General features: G+C 41.7%; 1 protein-coding gene across 1 annotated transcript in view; it reads left to right on the forward strand.

The window, feature by feature from the left end:
• The window catches only part of plxna2 (plexin A2), a 140,632-nt gene that overhangs the window by 83,760 nt on the left and 31,595 nt on the right, over positions 1-25,277 (forward strand). Inside the window, exons 9-18 of the mRNA XM_062426570.1 lie at positions 849-1,049; positions 1,751-1,847; positions 2,190-2,389; positions 9,267-9,418; positions 12,142-12,259; positions 14,031-14,167; positions 15,838-16,005; positions 17,427-17,520; positions 23,153-23,392; positions 24,645-24,788. Of these exons, the coding sequence (XP_062282554.1) occupies positions 849-1,049; positions 1,751-1,847; positions 2,190-2,389; positions 9,267-9,418; positions 12,142-12,259; positions 14,031-14,167; positions 15,838-16,005; positions 17,427-17,520; positions 23,153-23,392; positions 24,645-24,788 (1,551 nt within the window). The remainder of the gene's footprint in view (positions 1-848; positions 1,050-1,750; positions 1,848-2,189; positions 2,390-9,266; positions 9,419-12,141; positions 12,260-14,030; positions 14,168-15,837; positions 16,006-17,426; positions 17,521-23,152; positions 23,393-24,644; positions 24,789-25,277) is intronic.

A 25,277-nucleotide genomic window follows, 5' to 3' on the forward strand; every position in this document is an offset into this window, starting at 1 on the left:
GTGTGTTGGTTTCCATCTGTCTCTGGCTTTTCACACAGACAGTAATTGTGTGTTTGCTTTTGGATGCTGTTATATGTATAGTTTTTACTGCTCTAAAGCAATTTATAATATGTTATTGTACATTGGCAGTGAGTATCTCTCTTACAGTCTTTCATTTCATGCATATTTGTCATGGAACTCACACACAACCTCATTAATTAGCTGTGATCATTTACTCCCAGTCAGTATTACATATACATACAGGCATTTCCCAGTCTGTAAGCAGCAATAGCAGCTTCTTCAATCCTTGCAGGATCCTGCAAGATTAAGCTGTATTACAATAGAGTTCAGCATGAAATCTATATATGATGTTATATCTGTGAGCTAAGAGGACTTTATTAGAGGAGGTTTATTGATGTTAAAGGCCAGGGGCCATCAAGACCAAAGCTTCAGTGTGTGATGTTTGGATGATGGTTTTCTCGGTGCAAATGTTGCTTTCACATTAGTCATTTACCATACTAAAATAATTGGCCTCGAAATTGCGACCTGTAATGAAAGCCACAGAGCACTTATTTAATCATTCTCCGTCTTTGCAGACTAGGTAGGTCCTAAATTCCTCTCTTGATAACGAGTTGTTCGACACTTACATATCAGCTCAGAGCTTTCCAATGTCACATGAGTCACTTTTAAATGTTAGCTTAAGGTGAATTTCCACTTCAGCTGCACTTATTGTATTTCATACTTCTTTTTATCCTTCCTATTCATCATTCCCATGTGGAGCTGCAGCGCCTCTCATCTTGCTAGTGACACATTTTGCCTGTCTTATTGGCACTGATGTGCACTCTCTGCTCTGTTCTTGTTTCCTTCAGGACTGTCCTCAGCTGGTGCGCTCTGAGGAGATTCTGATCCCGGCAGGAGAGGTGAAGCCTATTACCCTAAAGGCCAAGAACCTGCCACAGCCCCAGTCTGGCCAACGAGGCTACGAGTGTGTCCTTCACATCCAGGGTGTTAGCCACAGAGTCACTGCCCTTCGCTTCAATAGCTCCAGCGTGCAGTGCCAGAACAGCTCGGTAGGTTCGATGACACTTGCCCATGTTGGGCCAGGCTGAGTGATTGGTGTAGCATTATTTGTTTCTGTACATGTGTATTTCAGTGTATTTGTGTACACATTCTACAGTATAGAGGGTTAGGAAGATAGACACATTGGTAATTATCTTTGTTATAGTTCTGTAGATAAGTGTCATACCACATTGCAACAGTGTCTGTGTGTTTGTGTGTGAGGTAATCACACTGGAGAAGACTGCAGCACGGCACTGCCCTCCAGTCAAGCACGCACTGACTTCTGCAGTTTATTCCCAGAGGAACCACATACATACACATTTTACTCTCCTCTTTTTGTGTCTTTCACCCACACACACAAACACACACACACACACGTACACACGCACACACGCATGCACAATCAAAGTCAGGCTGGAATTAAGGGCATAGGAGGCAGTTAAGGACAGCATATCTAAAGGCCAGAAGGGAAGCTCAGGCTTCTGCCCAGCTGTCCCATTTCTTGTGGCTTCTCACTTTGTCAGCTCTCTGATGATTAGATGATGTAACTTTGGGGTAACATTGGAAGGACATGCATACTAGCGCTGTATCTACAAGGACTCATGGAAATTCAAAATCTCAAACCTCACATTTAAATCCTCGTCTCTTTTTGTCTCTTCACCCACATCTCTCTATCTATTTCCCTCTCTTTCTCACCATCCTTGGTTTCTAGTATATATACGAGGGAATGAAGATTAGCGAGCTGCCCGTGGATTTCTCTGTAGTGTGGAACGGCAACTTCATTATTGATAACCCAGATAATATCCAAGGTAAGAACAGGCGATGACGCTGTCAATATATACTAGAAAACAGAAAACATTGTAACATGAGGATGAATAAATAACTAACATTCACGCATCATTTTTCTAATCTGTTTCTGCTTTAAAATATTTTCTCTCGCCGGAGTTCAAAACAGTGTGTATGTATGTATTGATATGTAGTAAATATATAACATCAGTCGGTTTCTTTGAAAAAAATGTGCGATTTAAAAAACAGAGATGGCCTGTGGGAATTTTTCACTTGCAGCAGACCTGCTGTCTGCTTTCCTTAATTAAAAAAATATTTTCCAAATACCATGTATCGGTTTCTCAGTTGTTTCTTGTATCCCATAGTACACTTGTACAAGTGTGCAGCCCAGCGGGACAGCTGCGGCATGTGTCTGAAGGCCGAGAGGAAGTTCCAGTGTGGATGGTGCAGTGGAGAGGGAAGGTGTACCCTGAGGCACCACTGCCCCCCCATCAACCCCTACACCACCCGCTGGCTGAACCTTTCCACCAAGAATGTCAAGTGCACCAACCCACGCATCACTGAGGTCAGTACCCATAATCCTCTGTCTGTACTTCATGCCTGCCCACTCACATCTAGTATTAATCAATGTGCAATAATCAGCTACCACGTTTCTGCATCTCATCCCAGTTCCTCATAGAGGATCACAAGGCACTCAGCTTATACTGTAAGACTATACTTAAAATTCAAATGTGAACAGCTCTAATAACTTGTAACAGCTTGATAAGTTGTCATTGGTGACAATGGCTGCTATTACACAGTTATACTGGTTGTATCCTTTAAATTACATCATAACCACTAAGCTCAGAAAACCCAGATTACATGTTCAATTTTTTGAAACGTGGACAGGAAACAGGAAATGTTGTACTCATTACTGCACAGTTCTTAAGAGACTGATAAGGTTCTTCACAATGAGAGGCAGTTTATAATAAACAGCTATGCTACTATACCCCTGGACCCATGATGAATGAGCTCTGAAGAAGCTACTCAGAGTGCTGGCACCACCTAATGCCTGCAGATCTGTAAATGTTAGGTGTCTTTCAGTCTTTCTGTCTGCTTTTTGTCTTATCTTTTTTATTGCTTATCTAATTGAGAGAGCAATTGCTATTTGTTTTTGCTTAGAATAAAAAGGTATGCTGTGTACGTACCTGTGTGGGTGTGTGTAATGCCTACAGGTGCACATTAATATGATAATTATTCTCACCTTCAGGGCTTATCGAAGGACAAGGGCCTTGGCATACTCTCTCTCCCTCTCTCTCTCTCTCTCTCTCTCTCTCTCTCTCTCTCTCTCTCTCTCTCTCTCTCTCTCTCTCTCTCTCTCTCTCTCCCTCTCTCATACATACATACACACACACAAACACAAACACACACAGAACCAGAGATATTCAGTTTAAAAGGCCTGCCTCTTCGACATCTGCCTCCTCTTTGGTGCTTGATGCAGCGGAGTTGCCTGCTCATAGATTTTAATGTCTTTTTTTTTTTTCTTCCGAGAAGTTTATCCCACCATCTGAAAGTAACTTTGGCACAAATGAATCCAGCCATAAACAACCTGAAACACAAAATAAAAACAACCACTTGATAAACAGCTATTCTTCTTATAGCTAGCCAACAGCTGCAGCCTTATTTGCATTTTTGCAATTCATAAACACGACAAGGACGTGTATAAGTGGTTTCTTTTTTGTTTTCCCTCCGACTCTTTGAACCTTCCCAGATATTGCAACAACGCGACCCAACAGCTGGATGTTGTCCGACAGGATCATGACCTGGAAATGCTCATTTGTTTTCCCATAAGTGGGCCTTTGCTAGCTCAGGCCACATTTTCATCCCGCCTGGTAGGTTTCGCTGTCACTGGGGAGTCAGGCCAGGAGGACATACTATTTAATTTGGCTCGGTAACGCACCAGTGCATTGTGGTTAACCCACCAGAGCCCTCTACCTCCACATTGATTAATTTTGCTTCTTACTCCTTCACAACATACTCACATCTAACTCCAGCCAATTAAAAAGTGAAGTTAACGACTTGGTTAATTGATTCGCTATACTGTACGCCGATAAGCCAGAAAAAGAGAGGAAGGCTGAAGAAGAAGCCATCCCTTCTTCTTTTTAATTCTGCATTTTCATCCTTCTCCCTATCTGTTTCTGTCATTTTCTCCCTCTGTTGTCTTCTACCCCACTTCTCTTTCCTCCCCAATGTGTATGTCACTGTGTATCACTATCTCTGACTCATCCTGGTGAATTAAGTTATGCTCTTGTGTAACTTCATTAAGCTTTCAGTTTGTCATTCTATGGCTCATGCTCATTGCATCCAGTGGGACATGAAGTACCTCATCCCCTTCCATTTTCATTAGTCTTATGATCACGGTATGTGCCAAGGCTGCAGCAGAACTTAATCTGCTACTCTGCAAATATTAAGTGGCCATAATTGTGAGATTATAATAATAATTGTGAGATTTACAGGAATTCAGGAAAACTTTCAGGTCAACATTGCGAGGAAAACTTCTGGAGTTGCTGGTATTATGTTTTTGTTTGTTTTTTACTTCAAGGACAGAACCATTCTTAATTTGAATAACTCACAAAATGAGTTAGTCGGTCGCTTTTATTTATGAGGTGGCCCAATCACAGATTGAGGAGCAAAAGTCAAAGTATAAGATAAATATTTCAAATAAAATTACACTTAAAACAGCATCGAAGCAGCTTCAGATGCTTTGTAACATACATTTATGGATCTATTTGTTGTTCAGTTGTTTATTATAACGTCTGGCCTGTTTTAGCTGTTTCAAGATATCTCCTCAAGATATTTCCAGAAGTACAATGTCACCAAATGTGTCATCTATCTGACTTGCTCATGATCAGGCTGAAATCCAGCAGCTGCAAACACTGTAGCCTGAGCTAGCCTGAGATGTTGTCTTGGATGGAAAAAGCTGATTACCAATGCTCTTTCCATCTACATATAGTACAGTATGTAACCCACATATCAATGAAACAAGTTAGTGTTGCTGAGGAGCTGGTAAAATCAAATACTGATTCAGAAGAAGACTTTTTTGATGTTTAAGGAAACATAGAAAAAGTTACACAAATATAATATAATTATTATAAATCATTTCTGGAGCCTTACACATCCCGGTTTGTTGAGGTTTGTAGAGACAGAGTGTCCAGGGATGTTAGAATTGTGAAAGAGAAGAAGAGGAATATGGAGAGTTTGAGTGAGGTGAAGTGAGGCAACAGAGAGAACAAAGGGCAGAGCAGAGCAACTGAACCATGAAAAGGTGGAAAGTGCGAGGTGTGGAAAGAGGAAAGGGGGACGGAGCCCCTGTGGGCTGTCTGATTTACAACTGTAGGTGGCAAAAACAACTCTGCATTAATCAAGGCCATTCACATGAGCACGTACATTAGATGAACACCAATATTTCTCTTCTTCATTGCCGGTGAAGACGGCATTTCCTTGTGCCGCACCCTACCCCCTTCGTCTCTCAGTGATTACAGTTTCTTTAAGAAACAGACATCCCCCTGGTGGGCTGAATTTATTAATAAATTTGGTTTTGATTGTATGCACCAAAGCCCCCATCATGAGCTGATTTGTATACATACAAGCACATTAGTAGATGTGCCTACCACAAGATAGGCCTTTTGAATAATTAATGTTTCTATTAAGTGCCATGGTGCCTCCCACTATGGACCATTAATATTGAAGAGATGTAAGCCCCTACTAACAGCAGAGGGAACGACATCAAATGAAGCTGGGATTTGGATGGGCATATGAAAGGCATCTCCCCAATAGGCTTTGGCCATGGCTTCTGTATGAGTTTGCAGTAAAGCAAAAGGGCTTCCCCACCTCCCAGTGACAGTGAATATAAACATCTAGCCGTTGCCTTCGGAACCTTTGTTTTTGTAGAATTCTTCTCTTTCTGTTTCTCCACCCCTCGCATAGCGTGTGCAAGCTTATTGTTTATATTTTAACCACCACAGGGATGGTGGTCCTGTCAGTTAGTATCACACAGTTGTACAATTGAACTCTCCTCACTTCCTTTAACCCTGAGAGAGATGGTGTACTGTGTATGTTACCCTTTATTTAACCAGCCAAGAGAAAGAAGAACAAAATGTTGCACAGAAAAGTGATTCTTTGACCCGACAACATGTAGTAAAATGCCCACATACCCAAAACATCGTCATGCACACAGTAAGTTATAGTGACTTCTTCACTGCCGTGCACAGCAAGCACAAAACATCAGTATGATAACTTGAGGAGAACTCAGTCATCCACAAATACACTCCTTATCCCATCATTTTCTATCTTGTTTTTACCTCTTTATACACTAAAAAGTCCCTTTCATCTTGACCCGTATCTCTTGGCTGACTACAAGACATTTAAGACCCCATAAAGCATTTAGGGTGTAGTTTGTTCAAGAACAAGTGATCAGTGAGGTTTTATCAAGCCCATTAAATGCTACTCACAATTAAATGTGACATGCTCGAATTAGTCTGAGCAGAGACCAAAGACAAAGAGATTAGCTGCAAGCTCCTAAATTGTATCAAAGGCTATTTAATTTCAATAGCAAAATATTCAGCTATGGCAATAATGGAAGTACATCTGCTGTTGTGTAGTGTCATTCTGGGACAATCTTTTTAAAGCTTCGAGCAGATAAAATCCTGCCTCAAGAAATATATATGCGAAAGTTTGACAATAAAAAATGTACAGGAAATTGCTGGGCTTGTATATTTCAACAGTATATTGGATGATTAAACATTACTATATTTGGATTGTCTTGGAGAATGCTACTGAGCTCAGTCAGCTAATGTAGTGACATGCTAGGCTTGCGTAGCCTGAAGGCAGCCCCGGTTGTTGTATTGCTCTCTGCTTGTTTGTACTCAGTTTAACCTTGGCTGCATCAGCACAACTTTCCCTTCCATTACTTCAGCAGAATACGGCCAGAATAACACCGCACCGACAGGCTGTTCACTTTGACGGCCATTTCTCAATTTCTCCATAGTCTTCCTTTTGCTTAAACTAGCAGATTGCCGTCTCAAATGGGATTCCGTTCTTTCTGGAAGTTTCTTACTCATAGATAAGAGTGCCTCTCTTCTCAATTTAGGTCATCTCACCCCCCCGCCGCCACCCCTTAGTCTTCCAATGGTTGTTGCCAAATCCAGCAGAATGTCTAAGGAAATAGTGGTGGTAAGTGGCCAATGCTCTGATCCCCTGAGCTGGAGGGAGATAGGGAGAGCGCAAGAGTGGGAGCGGGGAGTGCGCCATGCAAGCTGACTAGCTGTTTGCTGGGAATTACCCTCTATTGACAGTGTGACAATGCCAGGCAGGCAACAGCGCTGCTCCTAAAAGGATTACACAGGGAGCATGGCATGGCAGCACTGGGTGGGAATGGGGGGGTGGGGGTGGGGGGTGGCAGGGTGTGTGTGCATGTCCAATCAGGCTTCCTTTTCGTCTTCCCTTTGAAAGTCTGTATGGTAAGACAAACAAGCAAGCTGGTGCTTAGAGGAGGGAGGATGTGTCACCTAGCCTGGGGGAGACGAGATGATGAAAGACAGAAAAGCAAAAGAAGGAAAAGAGATGCAAAAGAGAGGGTGCTGCAGTGAAAAATAAAGACAAACTCTGCTCCTCTAAAGATTATCTACAGTGCATGACTGTAATAGGTTCTCCCTGTAAAGGTCTGTTAAGGTCATTAGGATCTGGTTTACAGGCAATCTAACCACTGTCTCATGTACAAGGAGGCTTCTTTATAGATTTAGGCCCTTTTGTTTGTGTCAGAAATAGAGACCCGGAGACAAAGAGCAGCACTTCTCTCACGCCTCCCAGCTCGGAGACATTTGTGGAGTGAGTCTTTGAAGTGGTGGTTTCTCTATGATCCACTGATGAATCAAGGCTCCCTCTGCCAATGGGAAGCTCAGTCCAATGGGTTTCATGCATGGATTAGACTTTCTTCCTGTACTTGGTCTTGCCCTTGGGACGGGCTCCATTTCACCCTCAAGGGTAGATGGAGGAGGTTTCCCAAGCTTTTAGCAGGCCCATCTGTGTTACAGCACTGCCTGTCTTGTCACCATCGCTGCCTCACCTGTCATCCATCACGGCTGATAGGACTGAACAGAGTGGCATCCACATCCCCATTGCTGCTCGTCCCATTTTGTCCAGTCTCTTTCTTTTTTCACTCTCTTGTAGCCTCCTATCCCTTTTCGCCCCTTCTCTCTCAGGCCCTTACATTGCTTATGTAACCATCACTAAGTCTACTCGAATAGCTGCTGCCATCGCCTGACATGGATATATTTAGCCATTATGTTTCCCCCCTCTATACCCTGCGTGCCCAAGCAGTGCTAAAAGATTCATGTATTCAGACCCCTCAGGCGGTGCAGTGACACACTTACTTTACATCCAGAGCAATTAATGTCCACTGAATCTAGATTACAATGCCGCCGTCTCACGGGGAAGCCGCAATGCCCCAGTGGATGCCGGGGGTAGGGATGGGAGGGTGTGCAGCACCTCTCAAAGGGTCGTCATCACGTGGCACTTTGTGGCTCAGTAAGCGGGTACAACTGACTGTTGGTTTTCTTCCTTCTGCTTGCATGGCCAGTAATAGCATATTGATTGTTTATATTGCACCACCAGCTCCACACAGCAAAGTGACAGTCATCTCCTCCCTATTGCCCTCCTCCTTCTTAGTCTCCTCTACCTCTTTTTGCTTCCCTGTCCACTGATCAGTATTGTGTATTTTCTTTCTCTATCTTCTTCTTCTCTCTCTCTCTCTCTCTCTCTCTCTCTCTCTCTCTCTCTCTCTCTCTCTCTCTCTCTCTCTCTCTCTCTCTCTCTGCTCTCACTAATTCTTTTCATCCTTCTCCTCCTCTCCTCTCTTGTTTAAAGGGTTGGATGATGGCCAGGTCGGAGCCTCAACGGGGCTCTGCAGCACAGAAGGCAGTGTGCCACCCTGTGCCAAGGTCATGCTGGGCAGCCATATTGTATTTTATGAGTAGGTGGTCTGCAATAAGCATTAATATGGCCCCTTGTTATAAATCAATGGCAACAGCAGTAGATTTTGAGCAGTTGATTATTCCGAAAAATTTGAAATTGCTCTCATTGTTTTAAATTGTGAAGTTTTTTTAATTGGATTTATCAAATCTACAAAACATGTGCTTTTTGCTACTGTTATGATTAGAGCATGCTCTTTGCACAATGACTCATGGCATGTTCTGACATTCTGTGAATGTGGACGTGGTGAGTGCTCTTAATTGCTTTTATAGCCACCTGGATCTGGAAAGAGCATCTTTACCCTTAAGCATCAAAAGAAACCTGTACCCATCTATAATTCCAATAAGGCAGGCCCATAACACCAGAGAAAAACATCCTTCTATGTAATGATGCACCCGAAGCATTTACAACTTTGTTTTTTTTATGCTCTGTAGGTGACCCCAGTGGCTGGACCCCCGGAGGGAGGCACACGGGTGACCATCCATGGCACAAATCTTGGTCTGGCCTTTTCAGACATGGTGGGCAATGTGGAGGTGGCAGGAGTGAGGTGTACCCCTGTAGAGGAAGGCTACATCATCGCTGAACAGTAAGTTAAGTCCGAAATACAACAGTTGGGATAAATTGGTCATTTTTGCATCGCAGCTTGTAAACGTCACAATTTGCTGGCCAAATCTCCTGATTGGGAACTCAGTAGAATCAAAGATAATGATGCTAAACATGCATTAAATCAGTCATTAACTCATGATACTGGGTGTCTAAACTGGGGTTTGGATGTATTATGTATAACACCTAACAAACTCTGATCAATACATTTGTACTGCGACAAAAATCTGCTTTCTTCAACATCTCTGCCGTCATGAAGACTGGAGCAGGTCCAAGCAGTTTGGCCCTGACATTGCTGTTCTCCCCCTTGCAGCACACTAGCCCAGTTCTCACTCTGTGGCTCATCTAGTCAACAACAATCCCATAACAGCTGTGTGTGTTTACTTGTGTTTACCTGCCTAATTGTCCCATGCTGTGCATACATCACGTTAAAGCATGTGCCATTCACCCTGAACTAATGAAACGTGGCCCATGCTTCATAAGTTGCCCGTCTCCCTCTTGGCTAGACACGCAGACGTGTGTAGAGTTAGAAAATCTAGTGCCTGATGGTTGTTTAACCTCCTCAGGTTATGTGGTCCTCGCTAGGGAAAGACACGGAAGATGCTTTACCCTAAATATATAACAACATATTTGAATTAGGATTAGGTTGGATTGCCTTTGGGTATTGAACTTGGTGGAGGAAATGCAATTCTTGGGGAAAAAAAATCCTATTATACATTTTACAGGATGCTTTACAGCTAGCGCAAAAAAAACAACTTATGCAGCTACTGTAGGTTACATAATTACACCGTGGAAAATCAATACATTATGAGAAAAAAACAACAACATGGCCACTGTAAATGCATCACTGGGTAACACGGACATCATATATACTTTTAGAAATAATATATCAGTATTTTAAAAGGTTTTTTTAAGGGATGGTTGATACTGTGTCTTTTAGATATTCTTAAAGATCTCCTTGTTCCACTGATTTGGAGTCACTTAGTAAAGTTTTACATATATGGCAGCACACTGAGACACAGCTGACACACACATACTGAAGCACACTTGCACACACTTGCACACACATGCACACAGGCTATCACAGCCATGGCTCTCAGAGGAGCCTTTAACCCTAATTCTTTCCTTGGCCTACTTCTGCCCTCAGAAAGAGAACAGTTCAGCACTGCACCATCGCTCTAACTCACATACTTTCTGTCTTATGATGCTGTTAAAACAGCTCATGAATAGCTTGGATGACACACAATACAGTAGGTCTGTGGTTCCTTCCTCCTTACTGGGCACTTGTAATTAAAATTCACTATGTACCACTTGGCTGTAGGGGACAATTTGTCAGCAGCGCACTGATCTGACAGCACTTTAATCCATTTGGGCACAAGCTATTTTATTTAATTTATTTCTATGGCATGTTAAAAAATAGCCTGCCCAAAATTAAAAAACTAACCTATGACCCCTCTAGTCTTCATGATCTGTTCTGAGCTGGACTTGTGCGGCCATATTGGCTCTTGGTTCATTATATGCATGTCCTTATCTGACTGTTGCTGTTTGTTTCAAGCCTTAATTCAGTCACCCGGCAGACTGGACTGGATCGGCCAAAAAAGAAAAAAGCATACATATTTATGTGTCTTTTATGTTGCTACTTCAGAGGAGTGTGAGAAAGCCATTCCTGCTTTGAAGAAAAAGTCTCAAGTTTTGTATTTTTCAGGAGTCAGAAAGTTGGACTTTTTTTTGGAGGGCTGATGCTATTCTGCAGCATTTTTTGTTTTGGCCAAATTGAGTCCTCATTAGCAAGAATTCAGTTTGAAAGTTATCCTTAGGTTTTCAAAAAGATACAATTGAATGTTCAGTTTTGAAAAGCCAAACATATTTCCCTATATCCAGCCTCACAAAGGTACAGTAGGCGGGGGATAAGTTGAGTGTCTGTCTGAGGCCTAGTGAGAAGAAATGTCCAGGATTTTCAGTAAATAAATCCTCTTCTAGCCACTCTCTTTCACCTAGTTCATCCAACAAAGCTTTCAAAGTATTTTTCTTTGTAATTCAGATGATCAGCACTGGAGAAACAATATGTCTGCTCTTCTTCATCTGCTGTATTCCTGTCTGCACCTGCCAAATGCCTCACCACATATTCTATCTCTCTTTCCGCACTGTGATTGCTTCTTGTACTTTATTACTCCCTGGCACAGCGATCAATAGACGTCCTCGTTTTATTATGTCATTTGATCTAGTCACCTGCAGAGTGGGGTGACACCTGATCACATGGTATGATAAAGCTGTATTGATCCTGCTGCGTGATTTACATTAGAGGTACCACACTGGCACAGCACCAGCGCTGTCGGGGGGCGGTTGTTGCTAGGAAAGTTACTACATTCAGGTTGGGTGTGTTGGAGTACCTAGGGAGGAGGAGCACCGGTCTCATTTAAAGACTGTCATCAAGGGGGTCCTGGTCGATGTCTGGATGTGTCCCGTAATGAAATGAGTGAGACAACAAAAGAAGATTGCATTTAGAGTGGAAGATAAATCGATATCAAGCGTAGAAGTGTTGTGATTACTTTCTCTCCAACTTCACTCCAGCATTCAAACATATAGACAACTTCTGAGCTTAAAGTCATTTTTAAGAAAGTAGCGAATAGTTGTGAGTATCTTGCTAATCGTTACCTCGTCTTGCACATTAATGAATTTTAACTCCTTATTTTGTGTCTTTTGTAGGATTGTGTGTGAGATGGATGCTGCTCCTGTAGACAACAGACCTGGTCCGGTCCAGCTGTGCGTTGGAGAGTGCCGACCTGAACTCAGAGCTCGCTCCTCACAACTCTTCTCCTTTGTGGTATGACATACTTACACTATAATTACACTGCGTCGCTCTCTATCCTTGTCCAAAATAATATACATTTGTGAAGTGTATTGTATGCATATGAATCGTATGTATATTGTACTCCGTATAAGACAAACAAAAGAGCTGCATGTAAGTGATAAAAATATACATTTAGCTCAATTAAAATTGATTTGTACTTTTTTTGAAAACGTAGTCGTTGATGCGCTACAGGCAAATAATTATAGTAGTTGCCATGCCTACCGAGTGTAATTAAGCAGCTCTGTGTATGCTTACTACTTATTTTACACAAACAATTCCTCCGTTAACAGCACATGGTTTTCAGGGGGTCTGCATTAATGATATCTGCAGGTTTCTGGCTGTAGATTTTATTTGTCTTTATTTGCATATGATTGTGAAGTTAAGTAAGATATCATCATATACTTCTTTTTCCTGTTTTCTAGTGTCTGCATTGTCCTCGTGACTAATTAAGTTAAGCCTTACTTAGTAATTGGAAAAAAATATATATATATATTGTAAGAAGCTGGTCCTAACAGCTGTTTAGGTATTGTCAAAATTCTGTAAGATCTTGCACAAAGGTGGAAATGAATATAGTAGATCGAATGTAATTGGATGGTAGGGTCATAAGAGAGTGACAGAATGAAACACAAATGAATAAACAACTCACTAAATTTGAAGGCAGCACTCGGCAGATAAACATTACCCCCCCCCCCCCCCCCCCTTCATGCAGACTTTTCCCTGTTTCTGTCATCCGCTGCTGTCTACCCAGCCTGCAGCTAACAGATAATCTGCTTTCCCATTTACACGCTGTCCCACCTTCACAATTAGCACTCCCTTAACAATTAACAGCAGCAAGTAATTACTACCGTTGTTTTCAGATTACCTGCTTTAGCCTGCATCCTTGAAGTCACACTTAGCTGACAGTTTTTGAGTTTTGTCAGCGTGATGCTCTCAGCGCCGTAGTAAATCCTCAGCTATATTTTCTCACCCGTGTTACAGCTGCTACTATGGGAAGCAGTGGAATCCCTTGCAGAATACTACACAGAGGCTAAAAATGACACCGCTTGCAATTCCCCTGTATTGCGGGCAACCGTGAAAAAAAAAAGAAGAATACACCATTAGAGAAGCACTTCAATTTTCACGACATGACATACTCCCTATGTGGCAATCGCTTTCAGCTATAGATAACGGAGCATTTGGCAAAGGGGCCAGCGTGAATGATAGAATGTTAATTTAGTCGTTTTTAAATTGTTGTTTTGAGAGATGTGTGTTGGTGCAAATCTGTCCGTGTGTGTGTGTGCGTGTGCGTGTGTGTGTGTGTGTGTGTGTGCTGCTGCATGTGTATTTCTCTGTATGACGAGCTGTCTGCTTGGATATTTCTCCATATGTCTGTGTGACAGGGCCCTAGCTGCCTGCCGCTGTAAACAGTAGTTATTTTCAGACTGTCTTTCAAAAGCTTCACTCAGACACAACCAAGCAATGCACAACACACAGGAGGAGGATCTCTCTAAGAGCTCCTGGTTTTATCCTCTTTTTTCCCAGTAGCACTGCACTCCACTGCCATCACACTGGCAATATGAATAACTGTAATTTACGATGGATCTGTGATAATATTAGTAGGCCTAAAGAAGTACCACAGCGATGCTGCCCTTTTAACTCTAGAAAATATCTATCTCTGAGTCTATCAGAGATAAAGTTCCTCACTTTAATTTGCTCTTGCAGTCTCTTTTAACCTCTCTGTCCGTGCATCTCTCTTTTTTTGTAGACTCCCACAATCACAGGTCTGTCTCCTAGCAAAGGTCCGGAGTCTGGGGGCACCAAAGTAACGATAATGGGAGAAAACCTTGGCGCCGGCAGCAGTGTCAACGTTCAATTTGGAAACCAGACATGCGAGTTCGATGGGTGAGACTTTCCTCTTGCATTCATTTATACCATAAAAGTGCTATTAGGTGCCTATAAAGTTCAATTTGCCAGAACAGCCGGCATGATCAGGCCTTTGTTTAACTGAGATGGAGACTCACAGAGAAAGGTTCTTAGTGTACTTGCACATTAAGATGAGGTAGAAATGTGAAATGTAACGTGCAAATAAAAAGCTACAGATTTGAATTTCACAGTTGAGAGTTCCAACATTATAGCATAATGTGGATATCAGGAAGTGTAACTAATCCACTCACTATGTACGTTGAAAGTTGTCAACTACATTAAGTGATTAAAAAAAAAAGTGTTAAATTGAAAAAGTGAAAAGCAACATAGTCCATTTGTCATTGTTCTCTGTCATGTTTGCGCTTTTAAACAAATATCTTTACATATTAAATTCTTTCATTTGCACTTTGCAACACTAAAACTAAACTGAAATAAACTATATACTGATAATATCACAGTTCTGACTTAGTGTTTCATTCACTTTTTGGAGCTGCTACACACATCACTGTCAGAAAATGTCTCATGCTGTGAGCAACTGAAAATAAACAAGAGCTCTTGTTCCCAAGACGATGTGGATTATTCCCATTAAATAAGCTGCTATATTTCTCTGCTTCCTCTGCTTTTTTCCCCCATGATATTACTGAGAAATCCCTCAAGGGAAAGCCTCTCTCTCTCTCCCTTTGTCAGAAACTTGTGTAAATCTTAATAAGGTTTAGATGACCTACTGCATCAAACTCTATAATAATAGCTTCTGGAAAACCTGGTGCCCCTATAGAGCTTTCTTCTTTTTCATCCAACCCCCTCTTTCTCATTTTATCTTTCTATCTATCTGTTCATTTGATCTCTTCCCGTTTTTTTTCTCAAATTTTCCTGTCTCTCACTCACAGTTTCTTTCCATCTCACTCCTCCCATCCCTCCTTCCCTCTCTTAGTTGCTCCCACACGCCCTCCATCAGTTTTCCACTCTTCCAGGCATCTATTTTAAGCTCTGGCACGGTACTCTGACTGTAATGCTGTAAGGTTGAGGAGTCAAGCCAGCTTTAATGAGATATGGAGCTAATTACTGGTTTGTGTTTCTCCACTATATTCCTGATATGAGAGAAAGAGAAGGATTGGGGGGCCGTTCTACTACAAGCTCTCTTCTTTTAATAAATTGGGACAAATTCAGGGGGTGGGCAGGCAGAACATTGGTGTGGAGGTATATGTGTATGTGGTTATGTGCACCTGCATGTATTCATAGCCCGGGTGATCATGGGTCCTAGAAAAGATTCTCCATGTTCAAGGTATTTGTATTACAATGGTTAAATACAGTTATTAGAGCTCTTATTCATTTTCACCATGAAATAACAGGTTTGTTTGTTCTGCCATGTTCTTACCGAGATAATTACAGTACAAATTAATATATTCTGTTGTTGTTGCCAGTGTTCTTTGCTTATATAAATAGATGCCCTATATTACTGTAATGGTATGGTTTGTACAGACAATATATTAATAACTTATGCATATAGCAAATTATATATATCATCATCATCTGTTTCTCTTCCTGAAACACGCCAATACGTTCTACACTTTTCATAGAGACACCTATTAGTCTAAATCTATACAAATGTTAATAATACCATTACTGCGGGTGTTCTGCTTCACTTGTAGACGGACCATGACAGAAATCGTGTGCTGCTCTGCACCTTCCCTGTCTGGTGTTGGCCCAGTGCAGATCAGTGTGAGTGTGGACCATGCACAAATCAGGGAGAGCCTAACCTTTGAGTACATAGAGGATCCCACCGTCCAGCGCATTGAACCAGACTGGAGCATTGCAAGGTAAGAGTCATAACGCTTGTCCTATGGGATGCACCATATGCAAGCCACATACTGTATACGTGGGATGTTATTCTATTCACATCCTAAACTTTTGTAACACAGGCAGGAATTACCTTTCCCCATCCAAAGCTTTCGAGCCAACCAGCCAGTCCAGTAGTAATAAGCAGACACGGGTCAATATTGCACTTTCAATTACTGTTTGGTTCTCTTCCAATTAGTCTGCATCTGATAGAACTGCCACAGCACACATATTGGAGAGGACAGGCATGTTGAGAGTCTCCTATTGAATGTAGTGTTGATCCATCTGTTGAACATGTTTGGCAGATAGATACACATACAGCATACACTACTAATTAAAAGTAGGAGAGGGGTAAAGATGAAATAGTGGATTAAAACAATGTGCTATCAGAGGTGTGAGTCTACAGCAGATGGCTTAGACTTAGAGAGGCAGTGCAGGGGGACACTGCAGCAAAAGTGTGACGGCACAGAGGGAGGAGAGGGGAGAAAGGCAAGGAGACAGGGATAGGGAAGGATGTCATACTGGCCATCTTTCTTTGCCTTTTTATTCTATTCTTTGAATCTAGGAAGACAGAATAAATTGGATATTCTCTCTTAACTAACATAATGTGCACTGACCCATATCTTCTGGGCATCAGGAGTCCAAAAAATGTAGATATAAACACAGATAGAGACAGCAGAAGAGGTCAGTTAGTGAATTTCATCTCCAGACCAGCCGTGTATATAATTTAATGAGCTTATAGTCAGCACCAGGTCCATTTATGGTAACTCAATCTCCACAGTTCTATGGTGAAACAACAGCCTAATAGCACAGACCTGTTTGACATTTATTATTGCAGCAATCCCCGTCTGGCATCTTTATTCAGCATGTCGCATTGATAGGCATAACAACAAAAACAACAAACACAATAACCCAAACAGCTGCAGGGAGAGCCAAACATCCAGCAGTTTCCCTCCTGCTTTGTTTGTGTGCTTTGTTTGTCCTCCTGTGTGATGAAGCAGCTCAGGACCACCACTGCATCCTTATATGCTAGAGCTGCCTTGGTATTTCAAACACAAATCTGCACCAGTTGATTGTAGCCAGTGAAGTCAGTTAAAAAGCAACTCTAATCATCCTCCACTCCAAAGGCTATTATTTCCTGAAAGAAACTGAGGATGAGAGCCGGTTTGATGCATTTATATTCAACTGATGGTGAATATTCTGAAGAGGTACATCAGGGTTAGTTTGGTTGAGAATCACCTTTGTTTGTTTCTTTTATTCCTTCCCTTTCTCCATCTTTCTCGCTATCTTATTGAAGTTTAAAAAAATATATAGGACAGAGAAATAAAAAGGGATTTGACACACTGAATTATTCAAATCTGTGGCATAAATTATAATTACATCTACTTGTGTTTTCCCTCAGTGGCCACACGCCCCTGATGGTGACAGGGACCAACCTGGATGTGGTTCAGGAGCCCAGGATCCGAGTCAAGTACGCTGGCCGAGAGTCTGTCAATGTAAGAACCAATATAATGCCTTTAAATAAAGCTAGTACTGTATGTGTGCCAGAAAATGCTCAACTACTACATATACAGTACCAGTTTAAAGTTTGGACACACCTGTCCATTCACTTTAATGAGAAAGTCCACATTTTTGACTGGTACTGTACACGCTGGAAAATGTATGCTAACTAGTTTCTGCTTGACTAACTAAACACTGTTATGCAAGCAAGCTAAGCGATGTTTAGCTTGTGTGCTATCTCTCCTAATGGCCCCTCTAGCTCTCTTTGCTTCTTTAACTTCTGCTTGAACCCAGTTGTCTCAAGCGCTCCAATAAGCATCTGAATAATGCAGCTGGTAGTGAGGGTGGTCTGCATGCAGTGTTTAATTAAGAGTTTACCCTAAATTTTTCCTTAGGCTTAATCTCAGTTCCAGACTACAGCCCACCTAAATGTGAAGCCCAGTTTGTGTTTTACTGTCACACTGAAAATGTTCACTTGTTTGAGAAACTTTAAAATACAAATTGTTATCATAGAGGCTGTTGGAGGACAGTAGAGTTTGTGGAAGAAGGGTGGGGGGGGTCAGTGGGGGGAATGTAGGAGATGTGCATGATCGGGGGCAAGGAGACTCCTAATGGCTTTCAATGGAAGATTAACTGCGGTCAGAAGTCTTTGGTCAGCATAAAGAGCCCCAGTATAATCAAAGTCTGGGCTGTAGGAAATCGTTACAAATTGCATTTGAGCCCCTGTCCTGGGGGTACTTGTTTAATTAAGAGGATGGGATTTCCTGTCTGTGGTGTGGGCAGAGGTGAGGAGGGCAGATGAATAGACAAAAGAGGAGTGGGAGGGATAAAGAGAGGGATGGAAGAAGAGAATAGGTAAAAGAATAGCGCTCTGTGCCCAGTTCTTTCTAACTAGTACAGTCAGCATACACACACTCTGCAGTGATAAAACATAAAAACATGCTCTAATACAGTAGTTTCCAACTTGTTTTGTGACCCAGTTAGATTTTCTTTACCTTGGTAATCATCTTGTGATCCCTTATGTAGAATGACCCTTTGTGGCAATCCAGACCTTCAATTTTGAACAATTGCTCTCATGGTACAGTATGGTTTCGAATGCATATTGCAAAGATGCATTAAACAACTTGACAAATACCCACTGCACATACACACTCATTCACATTCTTCGCACATGTTTGTTGGTGCAAGTATAGTGTAGCATAGGCAGACCAGTTTCACATATTCCACTCTATCTAACCACATTAATCTCATGTCTCATTTATAGAGAGACACATAAACTTCCTCAGTGCCTCACCTCAGTTATAGATTTCTACACAAATGTGTTTCAGCATGGTTCCTCCCCCTCTTCAATCCCAGCTTCCTATTCCTGACATCAGTAGTCTAAAATTGGCCTTAAGTGTCTGACTTGCTTAGTGCTTAGTGTTCCTTTACGAAAAATCATAACTCTGCCCTGGGCCTTTTGTGCTACAATGTTCCCCCATGTAAGGACACGGTTTCCCTAAAAAGACCTTTGTGAGTCACGAAAGCTTAGTAATTACAAGTAAAAGACAGATCTGTACTGTTTTATATGTAGAAAAGAGAGAAAACACTTGAGTGAGAGACTACTGGAGACCCGGCAAAATAGGATTTGACTGGTGTCTGTATGTGTGGGTTGTGTGCGTTGCTGTCTGATTTGTCAGTTTCCGAAGCTTTGAAAGAGAGTTGTTCATCTCCACCCTGCCTCATCTGTTCCAACTCCGAACCTAGCGCCTTGCAAAAGAAGCCTGTGTCACTGCCTTGATTGCCCCCACAGCCACAGAGAATGAATTTCTATTAAATGCTAAGGTTACAATTACCTATCCTTCATCCCATCCCCACCCCCTCAGCCCTTTCCTCTTTTGTCACTAGAGGAAGGCAAACAGCAGAGCAGCCTATAGCAATAAGAGCTGCTGTCTGTCAGCCAGCCTTAAAATGATCACCTGTCTCCCGCTAAATTGCTTCTTTTCTCCCCCTCCCTTGTGTCACCTGCACAGACTCACAAAGAAACTGGGCGCACGGGGGAAAAAAAGACAATTTTCTTTGTGAAATGCTCTGTATCTGTCACCAGTTTCACAATTGAAACATTTATCATAATCTTGATTAAAGCTAAAAGGGTTATTTTCCAGCTCCAGAACATTTCCCTGTCCCAGAAAGATTTCATCTACCGCATTTGCCACACTTAAGACGTCTGGACTGAGTGTCAGACTTGGCACGTTAGGTGAATTCGCAGCTGCTGCCGATCATATAAAGTGTTCAGCATTGGTGTGCCAGGCTCCTATCACTTCTAGGCCAATCAGGCTGATTGTCTGATGCACCGAGTACTAGAGGAGGGGGTCCATCATCACTATGATCAATGCTAATAGACACTCAGAACTTACAATTTACATGTTTGTGATGATTTTGTATTATGAGCTGTATGCATGTGTCTTACGCTGCCATACATATCAGAATCATCATGAGTGGTTCATTGAATCATGTCGGCATCTTGATTGTCCACAGCCTGGAGGGCTGTTAATACTTCCTCTCTGACATTTCTGTTGTGTGGCTTTGGTGTTGACTTTAGAAGAAGAAAAGGGCATGAAGTCGTGCTTGGACTGGATGTTTACACTGAGTCACACCCTCATTGCAAGACGTATAACACATGATTGATTTACTTCCAGCATGGCACATGTCTTAGAGGCACATTAAACTACTGGTTCATTCTCTGCGCTAACATGTATAACATGCAGACCGTGTATGGATGGATCAGGGCTGAAGTTAGAACCAATGCCAGTATTAGCAGTTGGTTGGAACAGCAGGCAGGCAGGAAAATAGACACAGTGTAGGAGTAACAAAGTACAGGAACAGCAGAACAGCCAGTGACTCGTGATTGAATGTTAGCCTCCAGATGACCTTTGACTCTGTGACCCCTCGCATTTCTCCTACGCACATCTCCACAGCCGGCCTCTCTTCATCCCTTATTCCTCTCTCTCTCCCTCTCAGTCTCTCCAACTCCCTCACTACTACCCTGGCCAGAGACCTTTGAATGGTTGAGTGGGCTGTAGCAGCACAGTAGATCATGGTAATGTATTCAGCCAGAGGGGTTGGAGTGTTACTGCCTGAAAACACCCTGGCTTCCTCCAACACTAGAGAAACAAGACAAATGAGGCCAAGATTCCAATTATTTTCTCTATCTGTTGACCTCAATTTGCTTTATCAATGCTGTACAATGTGTCGCTGCTTTCTCTGCTTGGCCTAAAGGAATGGATGTACTATTGTGTAGTCTGTATTGGGCAATATACTGTTTTTATTGTGATTCAGTAGAGATAGAGAGCAAGGCCCCTTTACGAAAATACATGCTGTGATGTTGTTTGGGATGTGTGCAGTGTAATGTCATGACTGTGTATTGTAGTGTTCTGTTGAGAAAGTGGATGGAGTGGTAGGAAATAAAGTTGTTAATCGGTAGAACATTTGGAAATCCAGTAGTTCATATAGATCCTTTTACAGTGCAGTCAGAATGCACTATACGTTAATAAAACCTACTTAATATATATCTTTCGTAAGGGAGAAGTCTTGCAAAAGTGTCACAGTTTGATTGACAGCCATTGAAAGCCCCACCTACAGTGGAACCCAAAAACCCCCCATTTGCTTTATCAAATCCCACAATGCCCCATTTACCCATCACTATTTATTCGCTCATCGCTTTGGATTTACACACGTCACACTCACAGCCGCGGCCAGATAAAACCTCCTACATGATAGCAGCAGTTTTCTATCCTGACAGGATTGAGCGAAGGAAAGGATTTATTTAAGAAGAAGAAAAATGAAGAGTAAGAAAAGAGAAAGTGAGGACAGTGTTGAGAAAAAAAAACTCACAGTATCCATCTCCGGCTGAGCAGATGGTAGTCAGAGCTCTAGTTGACTTGCAAATGTCTTGCCGTTCCACCGTAACAGTCACGAGGATGCTGCAGGAGCATCTGGGCCTGTCTATATAACATGTCACCATACCTAAAGAAAGCAACCCATATTAAACTTGACATGAACACTTTTATCCATTAAACCTTTTAATTCCCATGTACTGACCAGAAGGATACTGTATTAGTGCATGACTGGTTAAAAGGAATTAATGTGCTCCATATTCATTCTGGAAAACAAATCATGACTGATAATGATTCACTCACACAATATTACACCATGAACAATTATGTTATCACACACTGTTTGAGTATGTATGGCTTTTACTGCTGTTGGATATTAGATTTTTAGAACAAGGTTACTGAATGTATGATTTACAGTGAAATAACATCAATGTATTGTTAAAGCCACAATTTTCAAACACTCTGATCTCTGCTTACAACTTTTTAGTGGTTAATGTGATTTCACAGAACCTAAACTTCAGGAGTCCTATCTGGTCATGCTATCTATTTTTAAAAGGGCTTATCTTCTCGCTTGTGTCGTGTGCTGTTACTATAGTTTATAGAGTGGGAAATCTAAAGAAAAATCTCACAAGACCAGGGAAAGCTTGTTTCTGAGCATTCAGGACTTGTTCAGCTTCAGACTGGTAAAGCTTTATTGCTTTATATGTAACTGACTTTCAGCCAGCCGATACTTTGCACTAATAAACAGTATACCAAAGTCCTAAGTTAAATCATTTTCAGACTTGGATTCAGTGCTCTATAGTACATGGTCAAAACACACATTTGTAGTCTGTATCCAAGCGAAAAACATAAAGAGACCAATACCTCTTTCTACCTGTACAGTCACACTCCTGCAACTCGCCTTGCACCATGCTGGTGAAATACAATTGGTGTAGCCTACACAGAATGAGTTTGCATCGATCTGCCTGGCTTGCTCTGGAGCCACAGACAACAGGTAGGAGGCGTGGTAGTTGCAAGCGTTCAGCAGCTTTGATGATATTTACCTCTAATTAAGTTTCTTCCCGGGAGAGAGAGCTCGGAGGGAGTGAAAGGAGATAAAAACCTCTTTGAGCAGAGTGCTGTGCAGCAATCAATCCTCTCTCCCCTTCCCTTTAGAACTGAGCCAGGGAGGATGGATGGAAGACAGGTCTCTCATCTGGGCAAACTGGAGAGAAGTAATAAAAGAGCCATAGCTCAACCTCTACCTGAGGAGACAGAGGAGCAATGCCTCCATCCTTTGTGGTTGTTGTCCTCCAGTGTTTTTCAGTGAAGCAGTAGCAGCAATTTATTTTCGACTTTATGGAGCTTTCCTTGGCAATAAAGATGAATTTAATGACAGACAATAAATTCTTTTCTCTGAAAAGAATGAGAATTTTATATGCCAATTATTAAGCTGCCGAGCTCCCTGCAAGGTTCATGTCCATAGTAATGTATTTCAGTGAAGATCACACTTAAGGTTATAACAAACAGAGGGTGAAATTTGGTGTTTTCTTTAGGAGCCAGAGAAAACAAAAACAAAAGTCTGAGTTTATGCTTTTCTATCTAAATTCATCCTGGGTGACTGAATCACATTTCTTGTTTCATTTCAGGGATCTTGTGCTATCATAAGGTTGATCTGCAGACTGTTAGAGTGCAACACATCCTCAATAGAATCTCAAAAAATGGATTTTTCTCCCTAACACATTTCCTCCTGTTTTTGTTTAATTCTCCAAAGGTGTGTAAAGTATTGAACACAACCAGTATGAGCTGCTACGCTCCGTCCCTGATGGCAGAGTACCTCCCAGGTTTGGACACAGTAAAACACGCAGACGAGTTTGGGTTCATCTTCAACAATGTCCAGGCGCTGCTGGTCTACAACAACACCAACCTCCTCTACTACCCAAATCCTTACTTTGAGCCCCTGAGCACCACAGGTGTCCTGGAGCAAAAACCAGGCTCACCCATCATTCTCAAGGTACAGGAAATGTTAATTAATGAGTATGGATTTTGCTGTTCTTATATTTTAAGTGTATTCGTTCAACCTCCAAAAACAGACCTGTCACTGTAATCTGGGGAGAGACACTGATTCCTCTAATTTCTTACTTATTGGGCCTCATTCACTAATATGCGTGTGTGTGTAGAAGGTGGATTCATGACACAAGCACATTTGCCAATTTTGTTCTCACCACCTTGTGTATATTAGAGAATCAGAATCATTCAAAATTGACAGGCGTGTGCCGATTATCAGTAATTAGCACACTTCCACACCCTCATTTCTCTATATAAGGAAAGCTCTGTTGGAGCGGTGCAACAGTAGAGAGAACTGTCACTCATTGCCATGAAGGCTGTGATGGTAGAAATTTAGATTTGGTTTGTAAACATGTCAATGAAGCCTGATTATGAATCCTATATACAGCCTGTATACCTGTTACACCACTACCACGCAATACATCTCTAACAGAATAAAAAAGATGGTAAACATGTAGATCTATGGAAATGATTTAAATAAGTCCCTACTGCTGCACCAGCTGCACATCGTGTCAGGCTGTGATGAGCACTGAACAGGCTGCTGGTTACATACCATATCATCTATTGTCATCTGAAAATGGAACAGGACAATTTTAATATAGATCATATTATACCTATTCATTTTATAATTAGTAAAAGTGGTGTATTATTACCAATTTCACACTTTTAAATGTTGTATATTTAGGCCAAATACTTTATTTTAAATAGCTGTGTTTCTAATATACTGTTTAAGTTGAATAAATACTAACTAAATCATTTTTTCAGACTGTGGGACATTTATCATTATCAGCATGGATTAAGCATAGATTTGTGCATACACACTGTTTGTGAATGAGGCCTATTGTTACTTTTCTGGATATCAATATCAGCTGAATATATATATAGTTTATTTTTTTATTCTGTCATTAATTGGCTTGTTACTGGAAGACCTAGAATTCATTGAGCAAAAATTGTATTCTTTCTCCCTGATTTGCAGCTGTTCTCCTTTACTGGCACTCAATATCAATCACTTTCTTTGATCTCAGTATGGGATCATATTTGGCCCCAGCTGTGCCCAAACCAAGGGATCTAATTTATAGTGTATTTAGGTGACAGATTGGCTTTGTGGATTTTTTGAAATTGTCTGATCTTCACTGAGCCATGTGTTTGAGTTTTTCTCTTAATTTCGCACCCCTCTGTCCATCTCTATGTGCCCACAGGGCAGAAACCTGGTTCCCCCAGCATCAGGAGGAGTGAAGCTTAACTACACAGTGCTGATTGGAGAGACTCCCTGCTCTGTGACTGTGTCTGAGAGCCAGCTGCTGTGTGAGCCGCCCAACCTCACTGGACAATACAAAGTCATGGTCAGTATGGGTCTGTCTGCATTTGTGCGTTTGTTTGTGTCTGTCTTTCTAACTTTCTCTCCACTCTGTTTCCATCTGTCCCTATATTTGTGATTTCTTCTTCATAATAGTTGGCCTCTAAACTCCATTATTCGTGCTCTTATCGTTGTTCATTCAGCTGAAGGAAAGGGGTCAAAGGGAGAGCAGTATGAGTGTGCTCTAGCTGTCAAAAGGTTCTGCCAGAATCCCCTGCAATTATTTTTTGTTGCCTGCACACTTATTGAGTGCAAGCCCCAGACTATTTCCCTCTCAACGTCAGCGTGTAGGTGGCTGCATGTGTTTGCACTCAGAATCAATTTCAGCTGACAATATTTACCTTCGTTTTAGCTGGGTTACAGCAACTTGGCTTCAGCATTGCTGTGTATCCATTATCATTTAATATAGATCCCAAGACCACTGATCAAAATTGGTTGAAATAAGATTAAAATCTCCATCTTACCTTTGTGTTTT

Source organism: Scomber scombrus, chromosome 10 (assembly GCF_963691925.1).
Source record: "Scomber scombrus chromosome 10, fScoSco1.1, whole genome shotgun sequence".
In the NCBI taxonomy this organism is placed as follows: domain Eukaryota; kingdom Metazoa; phylum Chordata; class Actinopteri; order Scombriformes; family Scombridae; genus Scomber; species Scomber scombrus.